Raw genomic sequence first — 21,037 nt, forward strand, 5'->3', positions numbered from 1 at the left:
CCACCTCAGCCTCCTGAGGAGATGGGACTACAGGTGCTTGCCACCACACCTGGCTAATTTTTCTATTTTCTGTAGTCATGGGGTCTTGCCCTGTTGCCCAGGCTGGCCTCAAACTCCTGGGTTCAAGCAATCCATCTACTTGATCCCTCCCAAAGTGCTGAGATTACAGGCATGAGCCACCGCATCCAGCCTGGATGCTGGTACTTTTCATTTTCAGATATTCTATTGGGTTTGTTTTACCAGGCAGAATAAGTTGGCGACATCACTTTGTACAGTTTCCTGTTCTTTGCTGCTGTCCCATCATGACTTATTATTTCGCTAGATCTGGTAAGTACGGTTGTTTTATGATGTCTGAAGACTGCACGGATCTGTCGCTATTGCTTGTTGTTTCTCTTGCAATGTTGCTTACTGGTACACCCGGGTTATCTCTGATCATGTACTCACCCTGATGCCTTAAAAAGTACTTGGAGGAGGAAGGACTCTATCCTGAGACGGTTTGTACTGGGTTCTGCCAGCCTGGCAGAGCCATCTGCATTGGGAAACTGCCCATCCAGGACCCCCTTACACCAAGTGAAGGGCTTAAGGTTCCATGGTCAACCCTGGGGAATTTGAACCCTGGCTCATTGGCAATTCTGTGTTTACTTTCAGTATAATGGGGCAGCAAGTTGGGGGCCTCAAGAATTGATTTCTGTTACGAGGGAGCAATGGGTATTAAAAAAAAAAGAAAAAAAAAAAGATTTGATTTCTGTCGCTTTTTTTTTTTTTTTTTTTGAGAAGGAGTTTCGCTCTTGTTGCCCAGGTTGGAGTGCAATGGCATGATTTCAGCTCGCTGCAAACTCCATCTCCCAGGTTCAAGCGATTCTCCTGCCTCACTTCCCAAGTAGCTGGGATTACAGGCATGTACTGCCACGCTCATTTAATTTTTGTATTTTTAGTAGAGACAGGGTTTCTCCATGTTGGTCAGGCTAGTCTCAACTTCCTGACCTCAGGTGATCCGCCCACTTCAGCCTCCCAAAGTGCTGGAATTACAGACCTGAGCCACCGCACCCCGTCTGCCCCCTTCGCTTTATAAAGTTGTCAAGGAAAAGTTCAGGTGGGCAAAGGTCTCAGGTAAAAGGCAACTTGGAGGTTTATTTATATCATGGGGTCTTAGTTTTCGCTGAAAAATTGGCCTTGCAGTTATATATATTTGAGACAGGGTCTTGCCGTGTGGCCCAGGCTGGAGTGCAATGGTGTGATCATGGCTCCCTGCATGGCTCACTCTGCCTCCCGGGCTCAAGTGATCTTCCCACCTCAGTTTCCTGAATAGCTGGGACTACAGGCGTGCGCCAACATGCCCCGGTGATTTTTGTATTATTGTAGAGACAGGGTTTTGCCATATTGCCCTGCTGGTCTCCAACTCCTGGGCTCTAGCAACCTGCAACTTCGGCCTCTCATGAGCCACTGTGCCCAACCGTAGATTCTCACCGTCCTTACAGAAAGCCAGAGTTCAGTCTGCTTCTTCTTTGCTCAAAGCTTCCCTGAAGTGTTCTAGCAGGGACAAGCACTGAAGCTCTAGGAGGTAAGAGACCTTCTCAGGGACCCCAGCTTTGGCCCTGTGTGTCTGGATGTGGTCCTGGGCTAGTCTGGTCGTGCCTCAGAGCTGAGTTTCTTAGCTTCTCCTGCAGTACAGGAAGGACAATCCCTTCCGGGTGCTTCTCATGGGGAAAGGGCGGTGGTGAGCCTAGAAAATAAGAAAGATTGGCCGGGCGCGGTGGCTCACGCCTGTAATCCCAACACTTTGGGAGGCCGAGGCAGGCAGATCACCTGAGGTTAGGAGTTCAAGACCAGCCTGGCCAACATGGTGAAATCCTGTCTTTAAAAAAAAAAGAAAATAAGAAAGACTGAAGAAGCCCTGCCCCATTTGTGCCTCTCCTTCTCCTTTTCTGCTCCTCAGTGCAGACAATGCAACAGCCACCACTGCCCAGGTCAACCTGAAGACCCCTTCAGGTGGGAGGTGAAGCTCTGAGTGCACTGTGAGTGTCAGGAGTCCGGCAGGAGGGCCCTTTCCAGCTCCTGCCCACTCCCGCATGGGGTGAACCCTTGAGAGATGACACACTGATCCAGGGCCTCTGAAGACGCACCAGAGTGCACCTAAGGGTAAATTGTGGCCGGGCATGGTGGGTCCTGCCTGTAATGCCAGCACTTTGGGAAGCTGAGGCAGGTGGATCAGGAGGTCAAGAGATAGAGAGCAGCCTGACCAACATGGTGAAACCCTGTCTCTACTAAAAATACAAATATTAGCTGGGCATGGTGGCAGGTGCTTGTAATCCCAGCTACCTGGGAGGCTGAGGCAGGAGAATAGCTTGAACCCGGGAGGCGGAGGTTGCAGTGAGCCGAGATTGCGCCACTGCACTCCAGCTTGGGAAACAGAATAAGACTCTGTTGCAAAAAAAAAAAAAAAAAAAAAAAGAAAAAAGAAAAAAAAGAAAAAGCAAATTGATTCTTTGGCATTACAGGCAGAGAGAGAAGGGTGGAAAACAGGGCTACAGTCTTGAACTGGTTGGCAGGGGTCAGGGAGGCCATGTGAGTCACCCTGTGGAATGGCCCAGGGTGGATCTGGGCTCATGGGCTTCTTGTTTAGGGTACAGCTTGTGTTGTGTATTTTCTCGGGCTTATGTCTCTGTTTCAGTGTAGGCACCCGCAACTGAGGTGACAGTGGAATGCCCTGGCCTGATCTCTCATTCTCTCCCCTTGTGGACCCAGGACTGCATCGTCAGATGCCAGTTCGTGTGCCTGTTTACTGTCATCACCTGGGACCTCCTGCCTCCATCAAGTAGGGACTCAGAGTTGAAGGGACAGTTGCCTGATGAGTTCAGCTGCCAGTGGATGGTCCTCATCGGGGACCTCTGGCTTCTACCCTAGTAGAAACAACTAGATCTCAGGTGACCACACCTGGACTCAAAGGCAGCCAGAGCTGAGGTGACAGTTGAATGTCCTTACCTGGATCCAAATGCCTCTCCCATAAGAACCGAGGGAACAGGTGACTCTCCTCACCTGGCCTTTCATGACTTTTTTTTTTTTTTGTGAGACGGAGTCTTGCTCTGTCGCCCAGGCTGGGGTGCAATGGCGCCATCTCGGCTCTTACTGCAACCTCTGCCTCCCAGGTTCAAGCAATTTTCCTGCCTCAGCCTCCCGAGTAGCTGGGAGCACAGGCGCCTGCCACCACGCCCAGCTAAATTTTGTATTTTTTTTTGTAGAGATGGGATTTTGTCATGTTGGCCAGGCTGGTCTCAAACACCTGGCATCAAGTGATCTGCCCACCTTGGCCTCCCAAAGTGGTGAGATTATAGGCGTAAGCCACCATGCCCGGCCTCACTTTGGTGTTGCACCCTGTCCTGGAGTCTACACCGCTTAGCGTTGCCACACCCTGTCAGCCCCCAGTCCAACCCATCTCTCGGCCTTGCTATGGCCCCTTCTGGAGGCCACAGGCACCAGGACAGAGGACCAAACCCACTGCCCCTGTGGCTAAAGCATGGCCTCCAATCCTATGAGCACAGAGCCCCTAAGAGCTTGTGACCTGTCCCTGGCCCCCATTCAGCTCCTTCCTTCCCCATCTAGGGTCCAGGTGAACTTGGTAACCTCCTTCCTCCCAAAAGTCAGAGAAGCACTCCCCGTGCAGAGGACAGGAGCAGGAAGTGAACACTCCTCCCTGGCGTTTTCTGGCCATTTTTTTCCCTGCTGGCCTCACCTCCTAGAACCCAGGCCACAAGTGCAGGGACCATAGTGTGTGGTCTTGCCATCTCCCTGGCAGGACAAATGCTACATGGAAACCCCCAGGGGCTACTGTCTGTGTGGGGGCAGGGTAGGGGCTCAACAGGGGCCCCCCAATGCATCTCCTGATGTGACCTTATTTGGAAATAGGGGGGTCTGCAGATGTCATTACTTGAGTAAGGAGGATCTTGCTGGACATAGAGGAGAAGCCACACCATGAAGAGAGAGGCAGAATAGAGTGAGGCGACCACCAGCCCAGGACGCCTGGACCCCCAAGGAGCTGGAGGGCAGGAAGGACCCTCCCTTTGGGCCCCTGGCGGGAGCACTTGATCTTGCACTCTGGCCTCTGCTGAGCTGCCCAGTGTGTGGCACTAGGTTACTCCTGCCCTCTGCCTGGAAGCTGGTCTCACAATGACAACATGCGTGCAGTAGAGGGAGACTCAGGAGGTGGCTGACACCAGGCACAGTCATGGCTGGACATGGGGTCAGAATCAGAATTGAGCCCAAGGTGGGAAGGCCACAGAGGAAGCACCCCGGTGACTTTGGGAGTGGGAAGCAAATGACGAGGGGACAGGAGGGGCTGTTTGCGGATTTAATGGCAGGGGGGTCCCAGCTGCTACTTCTGCTTTTCTTGTAGCAGGGAGGCCGCCTACAGGTGGTACACGGTGGCCACGGAGTGCAGTTGGTGGGACAGGGGACATACAGGGGGCTTGAGATGTTGCTGGTGATGAGGAATGTCAAGTGGCACTGAGGCTGGTGGGCAAGGCCACAGGCAGGTTCTCTTGCGTGGGCACTTGCCCCTTTCCTCCCCCTCCAGACCCCACTCAGGAGTGAGCCTCAGTGGCCGAGAAGGCCCTCCTCCTTCCTTCCTTCCTTCCGCCGGGCTGGAGTGAGGGGAGGAGGCCGGCTCAGGCATGGTCACAGCACGAGTCTCAAGTGCTTGGCTGCTGAGGAATGTAGCTGGGCTCGGGTATGGCAGCAGCGAGGGCAGGCCAGGGTGGCCCAAGCCCGGGGCCGGGAATGTGCAGCTAAGGCCAGTGGTCCCAGAGGCCTCCCAACTTGGGGTCGGGCGGCGGGAAGGAGGGTGGCCGTGGCAGGGGTGGAGGGGGCGCCCAGGGCTCAGAGTTTGTGGGGGTTCACCCACTTGTAGGTGCCCTCATACTGGAAACCCACTTTCTTCATCAGCTCGTCTGCCTCCGTGGGGCCTCGGCTGGAGAGTGACAGGTGGAGGAGAGGCGTGAGGGAGCTTTGCTCTCGCCCTGCACCCCTGCCTGTGGGCTCGGCCCCCAGCCCCCACCTTTTTCTCACCTGCCATAAAGGTAGGGGATGGGCTGGGGCTTCTCCAGCTCGATCTGGTGCAGCAGTGGGGTGAAGATCCGCCAGGCCTCCCGGAGCTCATCACTGAGGGGACATGGCGTGGCTTGGGAGGCTGGCACAGGGAAGGAGGGAAAAGGCCACCCGTCGCCCACAGGCATATAGGGGCAGACAGCTGGGCCTCACCTGCGCACAAAGTGCATCTGGCTCCCGCAGAAGACGTCCAGTATGAGGCGCTCATAGGCATCAGGGAGCTTCACGTTCTGTGAGGAAGAAGGTGTCCCGCTGATGCCACCACTGGCCACTGTGCAGAGTCCCCAGGCCCAGGCCCCCCCTGCAGGGCCTGTCCTCTGGGGCACCTTGTATCTGTTGCCGTAGGTCAGGTCCAGCTCCGACTCCTCGGGGTTGAAGAACATGCCCGGCTTCTTGGTCATCATCTTGGTGTACACGGCCTCATTGGGCTGCACGCGGATCACCAGCTCGTTGCGCTTGCACTGCTGGTGGAAGATGTCACCTGCCACATCGTGGAACTGCAGCCTCACCTCGGCCTTGCGCTCGTTCAGGGCCTTGCCGCAGCGCAGGATGAAGGGCACCCCTGTGTGGGGGAAAGGACGGCCTCAGCAGCAGCTCTCTCGGGGTGGGGACCAGGGCGTGAGTGTGAATGGGAGCTCCGGTGCCATGCAAACATGAAAGATGACTGTAGCAGGGATGCCATGTCCCACAAGGCCAGGCCTCCCCTGGCCAGCAGCGAGTCCGTCCCCAGCGAGAAGGGCCTCCCGAGGGCATGCCCGCTTCCACCTTGCTGGGTCTTGAAGGTGCCACCTACCATCCCACCTTTCGTTCTCCACATAGAGCACGACAGCTGCAAAGGTGGCAGTGGTGGACCCACGGGGCACCGTGGGGTCGTCTAGGTAGCCTTTGGTGGCCTCGCCCTCTCCATCAGGGTTCCCCACGTACTGGCCCAGGACCACATTGCCGGCCTGTACCTCCGAGATACATTTCAACACCTTGACCTGAGAGAAAGCGGGGGGGGGGGGGGGGGGGGGAAGAACAGGCCACATGGGTGTGGAGCTGCGGTTCAGGGGGTGACTGCGGCCATTGACGGGCAGCCCACAGGGAAAGAGGAGGGCCCTGCTCAGCTCTGCTCACTGTGCTGGAGGCCCAGCTCCAGGCACCTCCCTGAGGGTCCTCCAGGACAACCTTGGTCCATCTCAAGTCTATTCTGATGGAAAAGCTGAGGCCCAGAGATGCAATGGCCTGACCTGGTCCCATATAGACTCTCAGACCTTGGACACGACAACCTGGGGTTCATGACTCCCAGTCCAGGTCACCCCCGGGAGGCCACGCTGTGCTCAAAGATGGTGGCTTCTCTGGGGATGAGGACACCTGCTCTGCATGTGCGCTGTTGCTCAGTGCATCACAGATGGGCCCATGACGGAGCATGGTCCCAGGGACCAGGGTGTCCCACCCCCCACCTTCTCATCACGGACGTCATCAGAGTTGGTAGAGGCGGGCTTCTCCATGGCCACCAGACACAGCATCTGCAGGAGGTGGTTCTGCATCACGTCCCTGGGGAAAGAAGATGCCAGAGCTCTGGTTGGGCACAGCTTCCAGGTTCACCTCAGCTCCCCACCCTGTTGACCTGGTTCCAGGGCCTGGGGGCCCCAAACAAGGCTTCCTAGTGACAAGCCGCAAGACTCATTTCCTGGTCCCCCTTGTCTTCCAGGTCCCCTTAAATCAAGGTAGGACATGGTGACACTGTCAGTAAATCATGAAACCCTGGGGTGCTTGGCTGTGCGGAGGTCCCGCCCTTTCCAGCATCCTCTAACAGCTCAGACACTCGGGTTTGGAACTGCAGGGTGAGGAGGCGCTCCCCCAAGACAGGGAAGCGAAGGGCTCTCACCGGATGATCCCAAATTCATCGAAATAGCCCCCACGGCCCTCAGTGCCGAACGGCTCCTTGAAGGTGAGGATCACACAGGCGATGTTGTCCCGATTCCAGATGGGGCCGAAGATCCTGTTGGCAAATCTGCAGGGAGGGGCAAGGTGGTGGAACCGCCCTCAGGCCTCTGCGGTGCAGGGGCCACGTGGAAGAGATCACCCTTGCCCGAGTTCTGGAGAAATTCGTCCTCGGGGAGGCAGCAGCCAAGCGAGGCTCCTGAGCACCACCCCCGCCCTGGTCCCCCAGCCAGGGCTCGGCCGCACCTCAGCACCATGAGGTTCTGCACCATCTCCTTGCCCAGGTAGTGGTCGATGCGATAGATCTGGTCCTCGCGGAACAGGGAGGAGATGTGGTTGGACAGGCGGTCGGAGCTCTGCAGGTCCCTCCCGAAAGGCTTCTCCACGATGATGCGGTTCCAGCCTCTGCTGGGAGCCCCGAGCTGCATCACCCTAACACCCTCCCTGGAGAGTAGTGGCCAGAACCTCCTCAGCCCCATGGCCACCTCCCCTGCCTTGCGTTCCCAGACGACCCCATGGCTCAACATCTCCAGGAATCCTTCCCACCCTGGGTGCCAGGGTGGCACTGCTGGCATGCTCCAGGGAGCCCATTCCCCTACTGCCACACGCTGGGTCCCCCAGTGGATTGGAGTGGCCTGGTGGCTCGTAGGGGAGCAGAGGGAGGTGTCCGGGGCATAGCTTCCTCATTGGTTTGAAAATGGGAAAAGAGCCCCTGCAGAACATTCCCATGGCATTCTGCATTCAAAGCCAGCCAGAGGACTAGAGCCTCTGCCTGGGTTGGGAAACCACCCAGCGCGGGCCATCCTGCACTTGTGGAGCGAGGCTACCACCTAGTGGCCTGGCCAGGCCGCCGGAAAAGCGGAGGGGGCAGGCAGCGAGTGTTTTGTGGAGCAATGCTGCCACCTTGTGTTCTTGGTGGGGATGGCCCCAGCGCCACGGATGCAGCAGGGGATGGATGCACTGCCCAGATCTCGGGCACAGGGGTGCTCTTTAGAGCGGTGGGGAGCACTGCCTGGCCCAGCCCAGAAGGGAAGGGAGGGTGAGGGCAAGGGCAAGCCTTACGTCTGGCTCATGCAGAATTCGTGGATGTTCTTGGTGACAGCCTCGTAGACAGTTGGGGGCAAGGCCAGGTAGAAGAGGCGGTTGGCCTGTGACCCCTGGTGGAGGGCATTCATGTGGCTACTGAGGCGCTGGTAGGAGGCTGCATCATCATACTGGCCGGACACATAAGAGTTGCGGGCGAAGAAGTCTTCTAACTTGAGCTTCTCCTCTGGGGTGGCCTGGGAGATACAGACGGACAGACAGACATCGGCCCCTCTCTTAGAGTCCATGTCTGTTCTGCCCCAGGGGTCTTCCCTGGAGGCCCAGGAAGGGCACCCTCAGAAGTAAGTGTCCCAGTCCCACGCTGGGATCAGCTCCATCTCAGCAGCTTTGCACATCCAGAGTGAGGGAAGCTAAGGCAGGCAGCACAGACACTGCCCCAGGCTGGGGACCTTGTGCCTTAAGACGGAGGCCAGATTTTGTGACACTTTGACCTGGGAGTACACTGGAGAAAGCGCTCTCCCCAAATCATGAGAAAATGCAGCAGAGCACAGCAGGATGGGACCCGTGAGTCTTGGTCACAGAGGGCTGGTCATGGGGGTCTCAAGGGAGTGTGAGAGCCAGGTGGGTCAGGAGGGGGGAGAGCATCCCAGGATGGGATGGGGGGAGGTCCCCTGGTGGCCACCCGACACTGGTGGAGAGGGGAGGCCCTGATGCCACCCACCTTGAAGAAGGGCTCACTCTGCTTGCGGATGTCAGCCACTGTGAGGCGGGAGCGGGCATAGCCCACGATGAAGGTGTTTTCGGGGAGAAGTCCATCCCGGAACAGCCACCTGCGGGCAGAGCACAGCCGTAACCAGGGCGGGCAGGGCAGGGCAGGGCAGGACCGGGCCAGGCCAGTCCCTGGTGGGAGGTCACAGGGGCAGCGGGGGGACATGCTTACCAGATGGTGGGGTAGATCTTCTTCTTGGCCAGGTCACCCTGTGGCAGAGGGAACAGGTGTGTGGTTAGACGTGGCTGGGGACATGACGTACATCATCCGCCACCCTTGGTAATCTGGGCACTATGCAGGATCACTACCCGGCCACAAGCATATCTGTCTTGCCCTGATATACACACAGAGGAGCCCCAAGATTCAAGCCTGTGCCCACCCTCCCCCTGACCTGGAACACAGAAACGCGTCTCCTGCATTCCAGAAGAAAACCTGAAAATTCGATTCAGTAGAACTGAGGGATGACGGAAGTACCACGTAGCCAAATTTGTGAGACGTGACCTCAAATGCTTACGTTAGCAAAAAGACTGGCTCAAAAATAAGGAGATAAGCATTCCGCTTAAGAGGTGAGAAAAAGGGCTGCAGTGGCTCACGCCTGTAATCCCAGCACTTTGGGAGGCTGAGGCAGGCGTATCACCTGAGGTCAGGAGTTCAAGACCAGCCTGGTCAACATGGTGAAACCGCGTCTCTACTAAAAATACAAACATTAGCCATGCCTGGCACCACTGAACTCCAGCCTGGGTGACAAGAGCGAGACTCTGCCTTAAAAAAAAAAAGAAGCGAGAAAAGGGATAGAACGGTAAGCCGAATTACAAGGAAGAAAATAATCACAAGTAAAATTAATAAAATGAAAAGCTAACCCAAAGAAAATATTAACAGAGCTGGAAGCTGGTAGTGTTTGAAAAAGACTGATAGAAAAAAACAACCCTCTGGCATGGCTGCTTTTTAAAAAGAGCACAAATAATTGGGACAATCGGACAAAGTCCCAGACAGGACACAGGAGAGGGTTTTATGAACTTTATTCCACGCCTGACAACCTAGATGAGATGGACAAATTTATAGAAAAATCTAACCTACTCAAACAGAGCAATGGGGCTGGGTGCTGTGGCTCACGCCTGTAATCCCAGCACTTTGGGAGGCCAAGGCAAGCGGATCACCTAAGGTCAGGAGTTCAAGACCAGACTGGTCACCATGGCGAAACCCCATCTTTACTGAAGTACAAAAATCAGCCAGGTGAGGTGGTGGGCGCCTGTAATCCCAGGTACTCTGGAGGCTGAGGCAGGAGAGATCGCTTGAATCTGGGAGGCAGAGGTTGCAGTGAGCCGAGATCGCAGCACTGCAGTCTAGCCTGGGTAACAGAGCAAAACTCCATGCAAAAGAAATAAAAAGAAAAGGCAAGGGATCCCACAGAGACAACCTCCTGAACCTCCTGGCACAGAGAGTCAAAATGCAAGGAAAAGAGAATCCCAGCCTGAACCAAACTCTTCCTGCAGAATGAAGAAAGGAGAACACTTCCCAAGCCACCTTATAGGACCTGCAGAGCCTTGGTACCGAAACCTGATGAGAAAGGCACATGGGAAAACCCATCAGCCTCATTCACACACACATGCAGATGCAGAAATCCCACAGGAAACATCAGCAGGCCAGCCACAGTTCACACATCCCAGCAGTTTGGGAGACCAAGGTGGGAGGACTGCTTGAACCCAGGAGGTTTTTATTTTTTTGAGATGCGGTCTCACTGTCACCCAGGCTGGAGTGCAGTGGCATGATCTCAGTTCACTGCAACCTCTGCCTACTGGGCTTAAGCAATTCTCCCACCTCAGCCTTCTGAGTATCTGGGATTACAGGTACAAGACACCACACCCAGCTAATTTTTTGTAGAGACAGGGTTTTCCCATGTTGCCCAGGCTGGTCTTGAACTCTTGGGCTCAAGTGACCTGCCCGCCTCAGACTCCCAAAGTGTTGGGATAACAGGCGAGAGCCACATGCCCAGCCCCAACCCAGGAGTTTGAAACGAGCCTGGGCAACATAGTGAGACCCCAACTCTACAAAAATAAAAGTAAAAAATGAAGCTGGGCGTGTGGTACGTGCTGGTGGTCCCGGTACTCGGGAGGCTGAGGTGGGAGGAATCCAGGATCCTCCCAGGAGCTGAGCCCAGGAATCGAGGTGTTGGTGAGTCACTGTTGCACCACTGCACTCCAGCCTGGGTGACAGAGGGAGACCGTGTCTCTTTTAAAAAAAGAAAGTAAACAGCCGCAAACCAAATCCTGCAGTGTTCAAAACAGTAACACACTGGTAGCAAGTTGAGTTTATTCTGCAAATAAAAAGTGGGTTTGATATAACAGGAAAAAATCAATCACTGAAATTCACCATATGAAGAGATTAAAGAAAAAAAACCTAAGAAATCTCTGCGTACTGCTATGTTTTGATATTTTAAATCTAGCAATCTTGCTCAATCCAACAGATATAGATGAAGTGTTTCAGAAATTACCTACTCATGATAAAACTCTTATTACAGGACGAATATAAGGGAACTTCCTTAACCTGATAAAGAGCATCTATTAAACACCATCCTGGCCGGGTGAGGTGGCTCACGCCTGTCATGCCAGCACTTTGGGAGGCCGAGGTGGGCAGATCACTCAAGGTCAGGAGTTTAAAACTAGCGTGGCCAACCTGGTGAAACCCCATGTCTACTAAAAATATAAAAATTATCTGGGGGCGGTGGTACGTGCCTGTAATCACAGCTACTCAGAAGGCTGAGGCAGGAGAATCGCCTGAACCCAGGAGGTGGAGGCTGCAGTGAGCCGAGATTGCGCCACTCTAGCCTGGGCAACAAAGCTAGACTTTGTCTCAAAAATAAAACAAAACAAAACAAACCAAACCCAACCCCAAACCATCATCCTTGCAAACACTACAAATATCATACTTATGGGAAATGTGGAAATGTTCATAATTCCTTTAAGCAATCAGGCACAAGAGAAGTGCAGTAGGGCAAGAAAATGAAAGTGGCGTAAGTTTGAGCTGTGAGATGGTCCAGGCGCTCCCACACAGTCTGGAAGCCTCTGATCAAGAGAAGCACATGCCTATCATGCGACCCAGCCTTTCTACTCCTAGGTAGTACCCAAGAGAAATGAAAGTGGATGTCCACACAAAGTCTTGGACATGAATGGCCCCAAACTGGAAACAAGTCAAACACTTGAATTAACATGCGAACCTGCAAACTATGCATTCAAACGACGACACTACTCAGCAACACTGGGAAACCTCAGTAGCAGAGGTGCAATCCTCTACAAGCTCCCTCTCATGGAGTTCTGGAATAGGCAAAACCAACCCACTGTGACAGAAATCAGACCAGCGGTTGCCTGGAGCAGGGGGTAGACTGGCTGGAAATGGGCACCGAGGAACTTTCTGGGGAGATGATAATGGCCTTTATTGTGATGAGGGTGCATAGCCAATTGTACAGTTAAGATTTGTGCACTGCTATGCGTACCAACAAAAGACAGCGAGAGAATGAACAATGGAGTGGAGGGTGGGGAGTGGGTCAGAAATGACCCTTTGGGGGCCAGCAACTATGAGCAGGCTTCCTTGGTGCAGAGCATATTGTTTCTTGATCTAGGAGCAGCTTCTGTGGCTCTGCTGAGTTTGTGAAGAGTCACTGAGCTAGACCTGCACCATCCGTGTTCTTCATGACATAGATTTCTTTTTTTGAGAGGGAGTCTCGCTCTGTCACCCAGGCTGGAGTGCACTGGCGCAATCTTGGCTCACTGCAATCTCCACCTCCTGGGTTCAAGCAATTCTCCTGCCTTAGCCTCCTGAGTAGCTGGGACTACAGGAATCTGCCACCGTGCCTGAGTAATTATTGTATTTTTAGTAGAGATGGGTTTCCCCATGTTAGCCAGGCTGGTCTCAAACTTCTGACCTCAGGTGATCTGCCTGCCTTGGCCTCCCAAAGGGCTGGGATTACAGGTGTGAGCCACTGCACCTGGGCATGACATATATTTCAATAAAACATGGTAAAAACTAATAGACAGTCTGGGCATTATGGCTCATGCCTGTAATCCCAGCACTTTGGAAGACCAGGACAGGCGGATCACGAGGTCAAGAGATCGAGGCAACCCTGGCCAATGTGGTGAAACCCCATCTCTACTAAAAATACAAAAAATTAGCTGGGCATGGTGGTGCGTGCCTGTAGTCCCAGCTACTCAGGAGGCTGAGGCAGGTGAATCACTTGAACCCGGGAGGCAGAGGTTGTGGTGAGCCAAGACCACGCCACTGCACTCCAGCCTGGGTGACAGAGTGAGACTCCATCTCACACACATAGATGAAAACAAGACATGCTCTTCAAAGCGATCAGACACTGCAACCATGGATGGGTCCGTTTCTATGAACCATTATAGAACGGAGGCCATGCCACCAGGACACATGCCCCCACCCAGAGACAGGCAGTTAGGAAGCCACCGGGGGCTTCCAGGTAGGAAATCGCTATGGTGTGCATGCCTTGTGTGCTCTGCTTCTGCCCCTACTTGGGTGAGTTTGGTGTGGGGCTTCAGGTGGGAGCTGCAGGCAGACTGCTCCCGAGTTTCTTCCCAGCTGCACTGGGACCCCAGCATCCCCACAGTGGGCTGTTCCCAAACCAGGGTTGCCTGTGTTGGTATCTGGGGGCTGGTTCCCTCCACTCTGGCCCATGTCTGCTAGCCACTTGCCATCTCTCTCTTGAGCACTCTGGAGTACAGCTCTCTTGTAACTGCCACATGAAAGCTTTATAAATGGTCTCCTTGCCCCCCAGATGCTGAAGTGACCATCTTGGAAATAAAGTTCCAGCCCTGCCACCAGCTGGGCTTGGACCGCCCATGAGACCTTCTCACCCATCGCTACCCAACATGATGCCCAATGCAGCTCTCCTAGCGTGCGACTTGCTGCTCCCTGAAGCCACAAGGACCTCTTGCTTCTGCATCCTTCCAAGTCTAGCTCAGACGACCCCTCACCCTGGGGTAGGAGCTCCTCCACTCCATTCCTCACAGCACCCTGCCATCAGTGGGACTGGGGAGCAGAACACTGGCCACGTCATATCAACTCAGGGTTGGCCCCGCACACAGAAAAGGCCAGCTTGCTGGGAACTAACTTGCCCCTGAATGAAACGGTAATAACCACAGCCTGCAAATATCTCTAAGCCTCACTCAAAGCAGGTCATGTTTGCTCATGACCAAATTCTGGTAGATCAGGAGGCATCGGGACAGACTCCAGGAAGTCACTGGTGGCAGGAGACTGGTCTGCTGAGTCACAGCGGCCCCACGCTCCAGGCTGTTTGTTCCTGCTGCTTCCTTTGGGATTAACTGGAGATTGAACCTGTTCGCCTTGTTCCAGCTCAGCCCCTACAACCAACTGTCGGTTGGGCTCCGAGTCACCTGAGAGGTGAGGTGAGGTAAGACGGAGGATGGCGTGGGTGGGGGAAGGCCAGGCAGCTCCCTCCCATGGTGACGGAGAACTAAGCTGAGCTGAGCCGAGCAGAGCCAGACTGAGCTGCTCTCCTCAGGGCTCAGGGCTAGCCCTGCCCTCCCAGCTGGCTGCAGCACTCTAGTGGGACTTTCTGGAGGGACAAGCACAGGAAGAGATGGGAAAACCTGACAGCTTAGTCAAGAGTCTACTCCTGCCGTGTGGGTGAGGGCAATTCAAGGGGTCCTTAGTGAGAAGCAATTGGGAGCTTCTCATTTTCCTTATGCCCTCCTCTTTCCTGAGGACCACAGCAGGGGAGGGGCCTTCTCAAGGACACAGGGTGTCTTAGTAGAAGCAGGACACGATTAAGATCTCCAGCCACCAATGTCTGGCTAGGCCAGGGCAAAGGGACCTAGGCCATGACCTGTTTTATAAACCCAAATCGCTACAGCTCTTGTCTTGGTATGAGGGTTTCACGGTAGAGGGCGATGCCTGCTGGAGGGCCAGCAGGGGTGGGCCATCCCATCCCCAAGGGTTGCTAGGGTCAAGGACCTGCCCAGACTCCCTGGGTGGAGCCCTGGGCCTTGGCAGGGGCCCAGTTGGTTCCTGGCCAATGGGGCCAGAGAACCTGGGGGCTGCTGAGTTAGCTCAGCTGAAAAACCAACAAAAGGGCCTCCCTCCTAAACCCAGGGGCTCATGAGTCACCGGGGCTTTGGGAGAGTGCCAACATCATCATGACACAGCAAGAATCTTGTCAGACCAACAGAGAAGTCAGCCCAGAAATGTTCTGAGGAAAGGGAGGGGTAGGGGCCACTGGGTCATCCCTTGCACGGGCCCATCATCAGGATGTGTCCTGAATGCCCAGCAAGCCCATGGCCCTTGTGATCCAGGTGGGGAAACTGAGGCCCAGAGAGGTGAGGACCCCGTAGACTCTCGGTCCCAGTCTCTTCCCCTCACTCCCTGTGAGGCTCTCTAGCCTCATCGAGTTCCCATCAGGTGGGGAAATATGCTGTTCCAGGCACACGCTGGTCTGCAAGGCCAGAGCATTCTGGAAGAGGGCAGTGAGTACATCGGCTCCCTTTCTGGTAGGGGTGGGAGTCCTGAGAAGGTGGGAAGTGGCCCACTTGGTAACTCTGAGCCATCATCAGGGCCCCCAGGAAGGAAGCTGGGTGTGTGGGCAAGCGTTGGGTAAGCTGGCCAGGAGGAGGAAGGGACAGAGGAAGGCCACGTGGGTCCAGCCTGCCCCAGGGTGTCCCGCTTGCCTGGCTGTGGGTCTGCCAGCCACTTGCCTGCTTGCAGTTTCTAGGTCACGCTGAGCTAGTTCCCAACTCGGGACTTTGGGCATTTGCTCTTCCTTTTGTGTGGGTGCCCCGGCAGGCTTGCTCTCTAGGCACTCCTTGTGGGATCTATGTGCTCTGGGGGGCTGAGAACACAGGGCCCACATGTATCTTCTGAAACACATGCCAGCCTGAGCTCTTGCTGGTCTGCTTACTTGCTGTGGTTCCCTGGCCACCACAGCACATAGGTCCCATGAGGAGGGCAGGGACTGGCTGCTGTTGCCCAGAAGTGCCCGATCACTCTCTGCTGAATGAATGGAAAATGGGCTATTTTCCTGGAGCAGCAGATTCTAGGATTGTGTGCCCCCAAGCGCCACCCTGTGTACCTCCCGCATTGAGTGAGGCATCAGGCACAGAAGGAGCCTGGGAGTGGGAGCTGCTCCAGGTGCTGCCTGAGCACACCACCCCCACCCGCAGCAGGAAGAGGAAGAAATCAACCACAAGGCCCTTCAGAGAGAGGGCCCCTTGTCTTCTGCCCACAGTGCTGGAGCTGGCACTTTCTATTTCTGCTTTGAAAGCCTCTGGTTGTCACTCTCAGAGCAGAGGAGAGCAAAGGGGAACCCTACTGATTTCAACGAAACAAAGTTGCCCAATCCCAAGCTGGCCACAGGTGAAGACAGGGAAATGACACAATCAGCTTGGGAAAGCCTAAGGACCCTGGGCATTCGTTTCAAAAGCTGTCATTTGCTACATGAAATGCTGACAGTCAGAGAAAGGAAAACACTTGCTCCAAGTCACACAGTAAGCTTGGATGCTCAGTGAGGTGTCTAATGAGAGCTGAAGGCCTGGAGTCATAAGCCATCATTGTGGCCTGGGCTGCTGTGTTGCAGTGTCCTTGTGACAGCATGGGGTGGAGACGGGGAAAGGAGAAAGCATCCCCAGTTACCTTCTCCTCCAGAGAAGGGCTTAATGGTCAGAGTCCTAGGTGGTAAGGTTTGTGACTGATGCAGGTATGGCTCTTTTAATTTTTTTTGACATGGAGTCTTGTTCACTCTGTTGCACAGGCTGGAGGACAGTGGTGCGATCTTGGCTCACTGCAACCTCTGCCTCCCATGTTCAAGCAATTCTCCTGCCTCAGCTTCCTGAGTAGCTGGGATTACAGGCAGGCGCCACCATGCCCGGCTAATTTTTCTATTTTTAGTAGAGATGGGGTTTTGCCATGCTGATCAGGTTAGTCTCAAACTCCTGACCTCAGGTGATCTGCCCACCTCGGTCTCCCAAAGTGTTGGAACTACAGGGGTGAGTCACGGGGCCTGGCTAGGTATGGCTATTCTGAGGGGACTAGGCTGGGGCTGAGGGCAAGCCCAATCCACTGTGGGCTCCACCTGGGTACCTCTCCTGGGTCTCAGGCATATGTGGAGTCAGAGGACAGTGCTTGGGGTGGCCCTTCCTTACTCCTCCCTCGGCTGCCTCCTCATTCCTTTTGGCTCTCCTTTTCTAAGTTGTGATCAGAAATACAAGGGTGTCAAGGAGTAGGTTTGCAAAGTGTGACAGTGTGTTGTACGTGAACAAAGAACCACTAAGCTCATCCAGCGCTCAGGGACGCATGATGAGGAAGAGCTAATTAATTTTGAAAGAGCTAATGCTTAAGGTTATAAGGTTTTTTTTTTTTTGAGCCGGAGTTTTGTGCTTGTCACCCAGACTGGAGTGGAATGGTGAGATCTTGGCTCATGGCGAAACCTCTGCCTCAGCCTCCTGAGTAGCAGGGATTATAGGTGCCTGCCACCATGCCCAGCTATTTTTTTGTATTTTTAGTAGAGATGGGTTTTCACTGTGTTGACCAGGCTGGTCTTGAACTCTTGACCTCGAGTGATCCTCCCAAAGTGCTGGGATTACAGGCGTGAGCCATCATGCCCGGCCTGGTTACAAGGTAAATTAATGGCAAAGATGGTCATATGGTAGTGAGCAGATTGAGTGCATCCAGGATTAAAAGTGAAAACTGAGACCATGTGTAATTTGAGATGAAGCTCTTGTTCCATCAGCCCCTGCACAGTCTCACTGCCCCATGGGACACAGGGGAGGGTGCTCCAGTCTGGGCGATGGCTCTGTTAGAACCGCCCCTTCCTCTCCTGCCTCCCCTCCCATGTAAATCCTCATGCTATACTATCGTTTGGTCTTTCCTATGAGTACAAAATGGCAGTTCCACAAGCTGGACAATTGGGGCCAGGTGGGGTGAAGCAGAGCTCCTTGGTAGGCTTTGCAAATTGAGGCAAAGAGCCAGTGTTCAAAGAAAGGCTGAGTGTTTGTCTCCAGGGAACTTGAAGTCTTAGAGAGCGAAGAGGCAGAGATTGAGCCTCAGATCCTGCCTTTGGAACTCATTTGCTAAGGCATGAACAGGTTTGGAAAAACCACAGAATGAACAGCAGTCCCTGTTTTCCCCAAGAAGTCCAACTAGACAGTCCCTAGAGACCTTGCAACTCCAGGACTAAGGACTACATTCAGTGGCTAGGCACAGGTTTCAGAAATGTCTTGCGGCGGGGTGCAGTGGCTCAGGCCTGTAATCCCAGCACTTCACCTGAGATCAGGAGTTTGAGACCAGCCTGGCCAACACGGTGAAACCCGTCTCTCCTAATAATACAAAAATTAGGCGGATGTGGTGGTGCATGCCTGTAATCTCAGCCACTTGGAGGGGGGCTGAGGCAGGAAAACCGCTTAAACCCAGGAGGCAGAGGTTGCAGTGAGCCAAAATCACGCCATTGCACTTCAGCCTGGGAGACACAGTGAAACTCCATCTCCAGAAAAAAAAGAAATGTCTTGCAAGTGCATGCACATCAGGTAGTGCCGGATGATCCTGGCGCTAGCAGGAGCAGGAGGTGGAGCTCAATCTAGCAGAGCCTATGCGGCCCTACAACAATTAGTGAGAAAAGCTGAGGCATGGAGCAGGCACTTCCTGGCTTTTAGGATTGGGTCCTGGGAGAGACTCACCGATGCACCCATGATGATGAATATGTGTGTATCCGACTGATGGAAGGCATCGCCCTGGAACAGCTCTTCCCGCAGGATCCCGCACACCTGGGTCCGGCTAAGTGCCACCTGCTCTGCCATAACGCTGTCTGGTGGAAGAAAGGCTCGTTAACAAGGCAAAACACAAGAGCACTGAGAAGTTAGCCCCTTTCTTGAGAGTTCCTCTGGCGTCTCACCGGGGTGAAGCCTGATTACCAAAACTACTCCTTGTGAACGGCTGGGCGTTGGGGAGTGGGTGATGGGTTAGAAACTGCTGGTTCTGGGCTCCAGCCACACTCTCCCAGGCAACCTTCATTCAGCGTGTATTTTCCAAAATTACCCAAAGCATTGGTGGATTCCAGCTAGAGCATCAATTCTGGGCAACCGAGTAAAATCCTTGTGGGACATGGAACTACATGCCCAGGACCATCTCACTCTCGACTGTAGCGGGAACGCCACAATGACCTGGAGCGTGTTAGATGGTGCAGATGCTGGAGTTCAGCTCCTGCCCTCCCCTTGCCAAGCTGGGTGACCCCGGCCGGCAAGTCCCCTTCCCTTTCGGAGTCTCAGGATCCTCAGGGGCCCAAGAGAGGAGGTACGGGGTATAAAGGGATCGGTTAAGATCCTCTCGATTCTGCTCGGTTCTCAAGCACGGCAAACATCGCGCATTTTATCGCTGCGCAGCGCAGCGCAGAGCAGTACGCCCCTTAGCCAGCGCGGCGCTCGCCCGTCAGCCCAGTTACCTGAGTTTAGTCGCCGCCGCCCTCCGCGCTCGCAGCCCCGAAGTACACGGCCGTTTCCGGGGGCTGAGCCCCGCCGGCCCAATTAATCAGTGGGGCGAGGGCGGGCGCCTAGGCTGAGCCGACCCGCCTCAGGCCAGGCGCGCGGGGCGGGGCCTCGGCTGCCACCCCTCGTGCGGGCGGGGCGAGGGCAGGTGCGCGCGCATCCCAGGCCAGCCCCGCCCCTCGGGCACCTGCGCTGGAGGCCGGCCTGCTGGCGGCCTGCGGTCCCTGCTGCCGAGGCCCCCCCCCATCCCCGTTGTCTAGGCGGGCGCGGGTGCAGCTCCGCGCAATGCTACTGCGTCCCCATCGCCGGCCCGGCCCCATCCCCATTGTCCGTTTTTCCGGCATGCCCGGCGGCCCCGCGGGCTCGCGGAGGTCTCCACTTCCGCCGGCAGCGTGGCCACGCCTCCTCTGGGCTGTCCCTCGGCTCCTGGGAGGGGCCTTCTGCAGGGCCGCTCCCCCGGGAACCCTCGCTTGTTCGTGGGTCAAGCCGGCCCTATTGGGCAGTCTTGTTGACTCCTCCCCCGGTGAGGGCGGGGTGGCCGAGCGTCCTGAGGCTAGGCGCCGCTGTCCGAGAGACAAGGGGGCCTGTAGGCTGTGACGCCCCGCAAAGTGGCGGTCGTGCGTATCATTACCGAGCTTTCGCGGGCTGGCAGAGCCTGGCGGACTCAAACTTCTCTCCGGAGCGGGATACGGCCCTACCGCGGCCTCACACCTCTCGCCGGCTTCTCGTGTTCTTGGGCGGAGCTTGTGCTTGTACTTCCGGATCCCACAGCTATGACACCGGAAGCCGGAAGCAGTGATTTCGACAGCGGAGAAGGGAAGGGCGACCGCGGAACTGAGACTTTCTCGGAGCGCCGGGGCCCTACCAGCGCTCACAGTCTGCCGCTCCCACCCTTCTCACGTCTGACGGATTCTGCTGACAGGTGTGTGTGTCCTTTTCCCCAACGACAGGGTTCCATCAGAGGGCGTTCCGCAGCCTCCGAGACTCTCCCGGACGTTCTGGCTCCCTTCCCTTCTTGGGCCCCAGCCAGTTCTTGGCGCGCGCTTCTGGAGCACTGGCCGAGGCGGGCCGATTCAGGACCTGGGTTACTTGGGCGGCGAGCTGGACTGTTTCTGCTCCTCCCCCCTCCTCCACTGCAGGGTCTGACCATACTCTTAGTGCGGGGACTCCTCTGGTTCAGAGATATTTTCTGTTCACCAAACTTGACTGCGCTCAGTCAAATATAGTTTGGCAGCTAGATGTCTTATCTCATGTGCCTGTTTGCTCATTTTGCAAAACAACATCTGCCCGTCCTCATACTGTTTCTGTGATCTGAGAATGAATGGGGTGTCCTGGCACATTAGAGGAACAGCACGGAGGTCATTATAGCTGGAGCAGAGTGAGGGAGGGGAGCACGGTTGGAGAGGAGGGGATAAGGAACCCGATGGTACAGGGTCTTGTAGGCTGTTGTGGGGATGTTGGCTTTTATGCAGAGGGCAACGGGGAACCATGGTAGGGTTCTCAGTAGAGGAGGAATGTGATCAGAATTACCTTTTAGACTGATTGTTCTAGCAGTGGTGGGGAGAACAGACCATAGGGGGCAAGAGTAAACGAAGGGTGACCTGTTAATGCAACAGTCCAGCTCAGAGACAGTGCTTTGAGCATTTTATTATTGAAATTTTCAAAAATGTACAAAAGTAGAAAAATTAGCAAATTTTTT

The 21,037-nt window shown here is 55.0% G+C and overlaps 2 protein-coding genes across 7 annotated transcripts in view; one reads left to right on the top strand and one right to left on the bottom strand.

The window, feature by feature from the left end:
* Positions 1-4,330: 4,330 nt before the first annotated feature.
* On the bottom strand, positions 4,331-20,268 carry G6PD (glucose-6-phosphate dehydrogenase). Of its 6 annotated transcripts, none has more exons than XM_032265318.1 (13): positions 19,296-19,758; positions 18,535-18,662; positions 9,011-9,048; positions 8,792-8,900; positions 8,089-8,306; positions 7,273-7,431; positions 6,971-7,096; positions 6,543-6,636; positions 5,894-6,080; positions 5,427-5,662; positions 5,254-5,330; positions 5,062-5,154; positions 4,331-4,963 (listed from the first exon to the last, which is right to left on the bottom strand). In XM_032265318.1, the coding sequence occupies exons 2-13, from the start codon at positions 18,652-18,654 to the stop codon at positions 4,873-4,875; spliced, it is 1,548 nt and encodes a 515-aa protein (XP_032121209.1). In that variant the 5' UTR covers positions 18,655-18,662; positions 19,296-19,758; the 3' UTR covers positions 4,331-4,872. The 6 variants fall into 6 exon arrangements, with proteins under 6 accessions (XP_032121209.1, XP_032121208.1, XP_032121210.1 ...); XM_032265317.1 differs by lacking the exon at positions 19,296-19,758 and adding an exon at positions 19,970-20,268 and having other exon boundaries at positions 4,740-4,963; positions 7,273-7,434; XM_032265319.1 differs by lacking the exon at positions 19,296-19,758 and adding an exon at positions 19,970-20,117 and having other exon boundaries at positions 4,740-4,963.
* IKBKG (inhibitor of nuclear factor kappa B kinase regulatory subunit gamma) overlaps positions 14,273-21,037 on the top strand; it is a 21,321-nt gene continuing 14,556 nt past the window's right edge. The window contains 1 exon segment of the mRNA XM_032265321.1: positions 14,273-15,333. Within this exon segment, the coding sequence (XP_032121212.1) occupies positions 15,130-15,333 (204 nt within the window). The 5' untranslated portion in view covers positions 14,273-15,129.

This window comes from Sapajus apella, unplaced genomic scaffold, assembly GCF_009761245.1.
Source record: "Sapajus apella isolate SASKATOON/1434 unplaced genomic scaffold, GSC_monkey_1.0 scaffold149, whole genome shotgun sequence".
NCBI classification, from domain to species: Eukaryota; Metazoa; Chordata; class Mammalia; order Primates; family Cebidae; genus Sapajus; species Sapajus apella.

Excerpts from the sequence above, each read along its gene's own strand:
- G6PD (XM_032265314.1), bottom strand. The coding sequence starts at position 19,682 with ATGCCGGAAAAACGGACAATGGGGATGGGGCCGGGCCGGCGATGGGGA. Across the intron at positions 8,901-9,010 it reads AAGATCTACCCCACCATCTG|GTGGCTGTTCCGGGATGGAC; the intron begins GTAAGCATGTCC and ends CTCTGCCCGCAG. Across the intron at positions 4,964-5,061 it reads ATCCCCTACCTTTATGGCAG|CCGAGGCCCCACGGAGGCAG; the intron begins GTGAGAAAAAGG and ends GTCACTCTCCAG.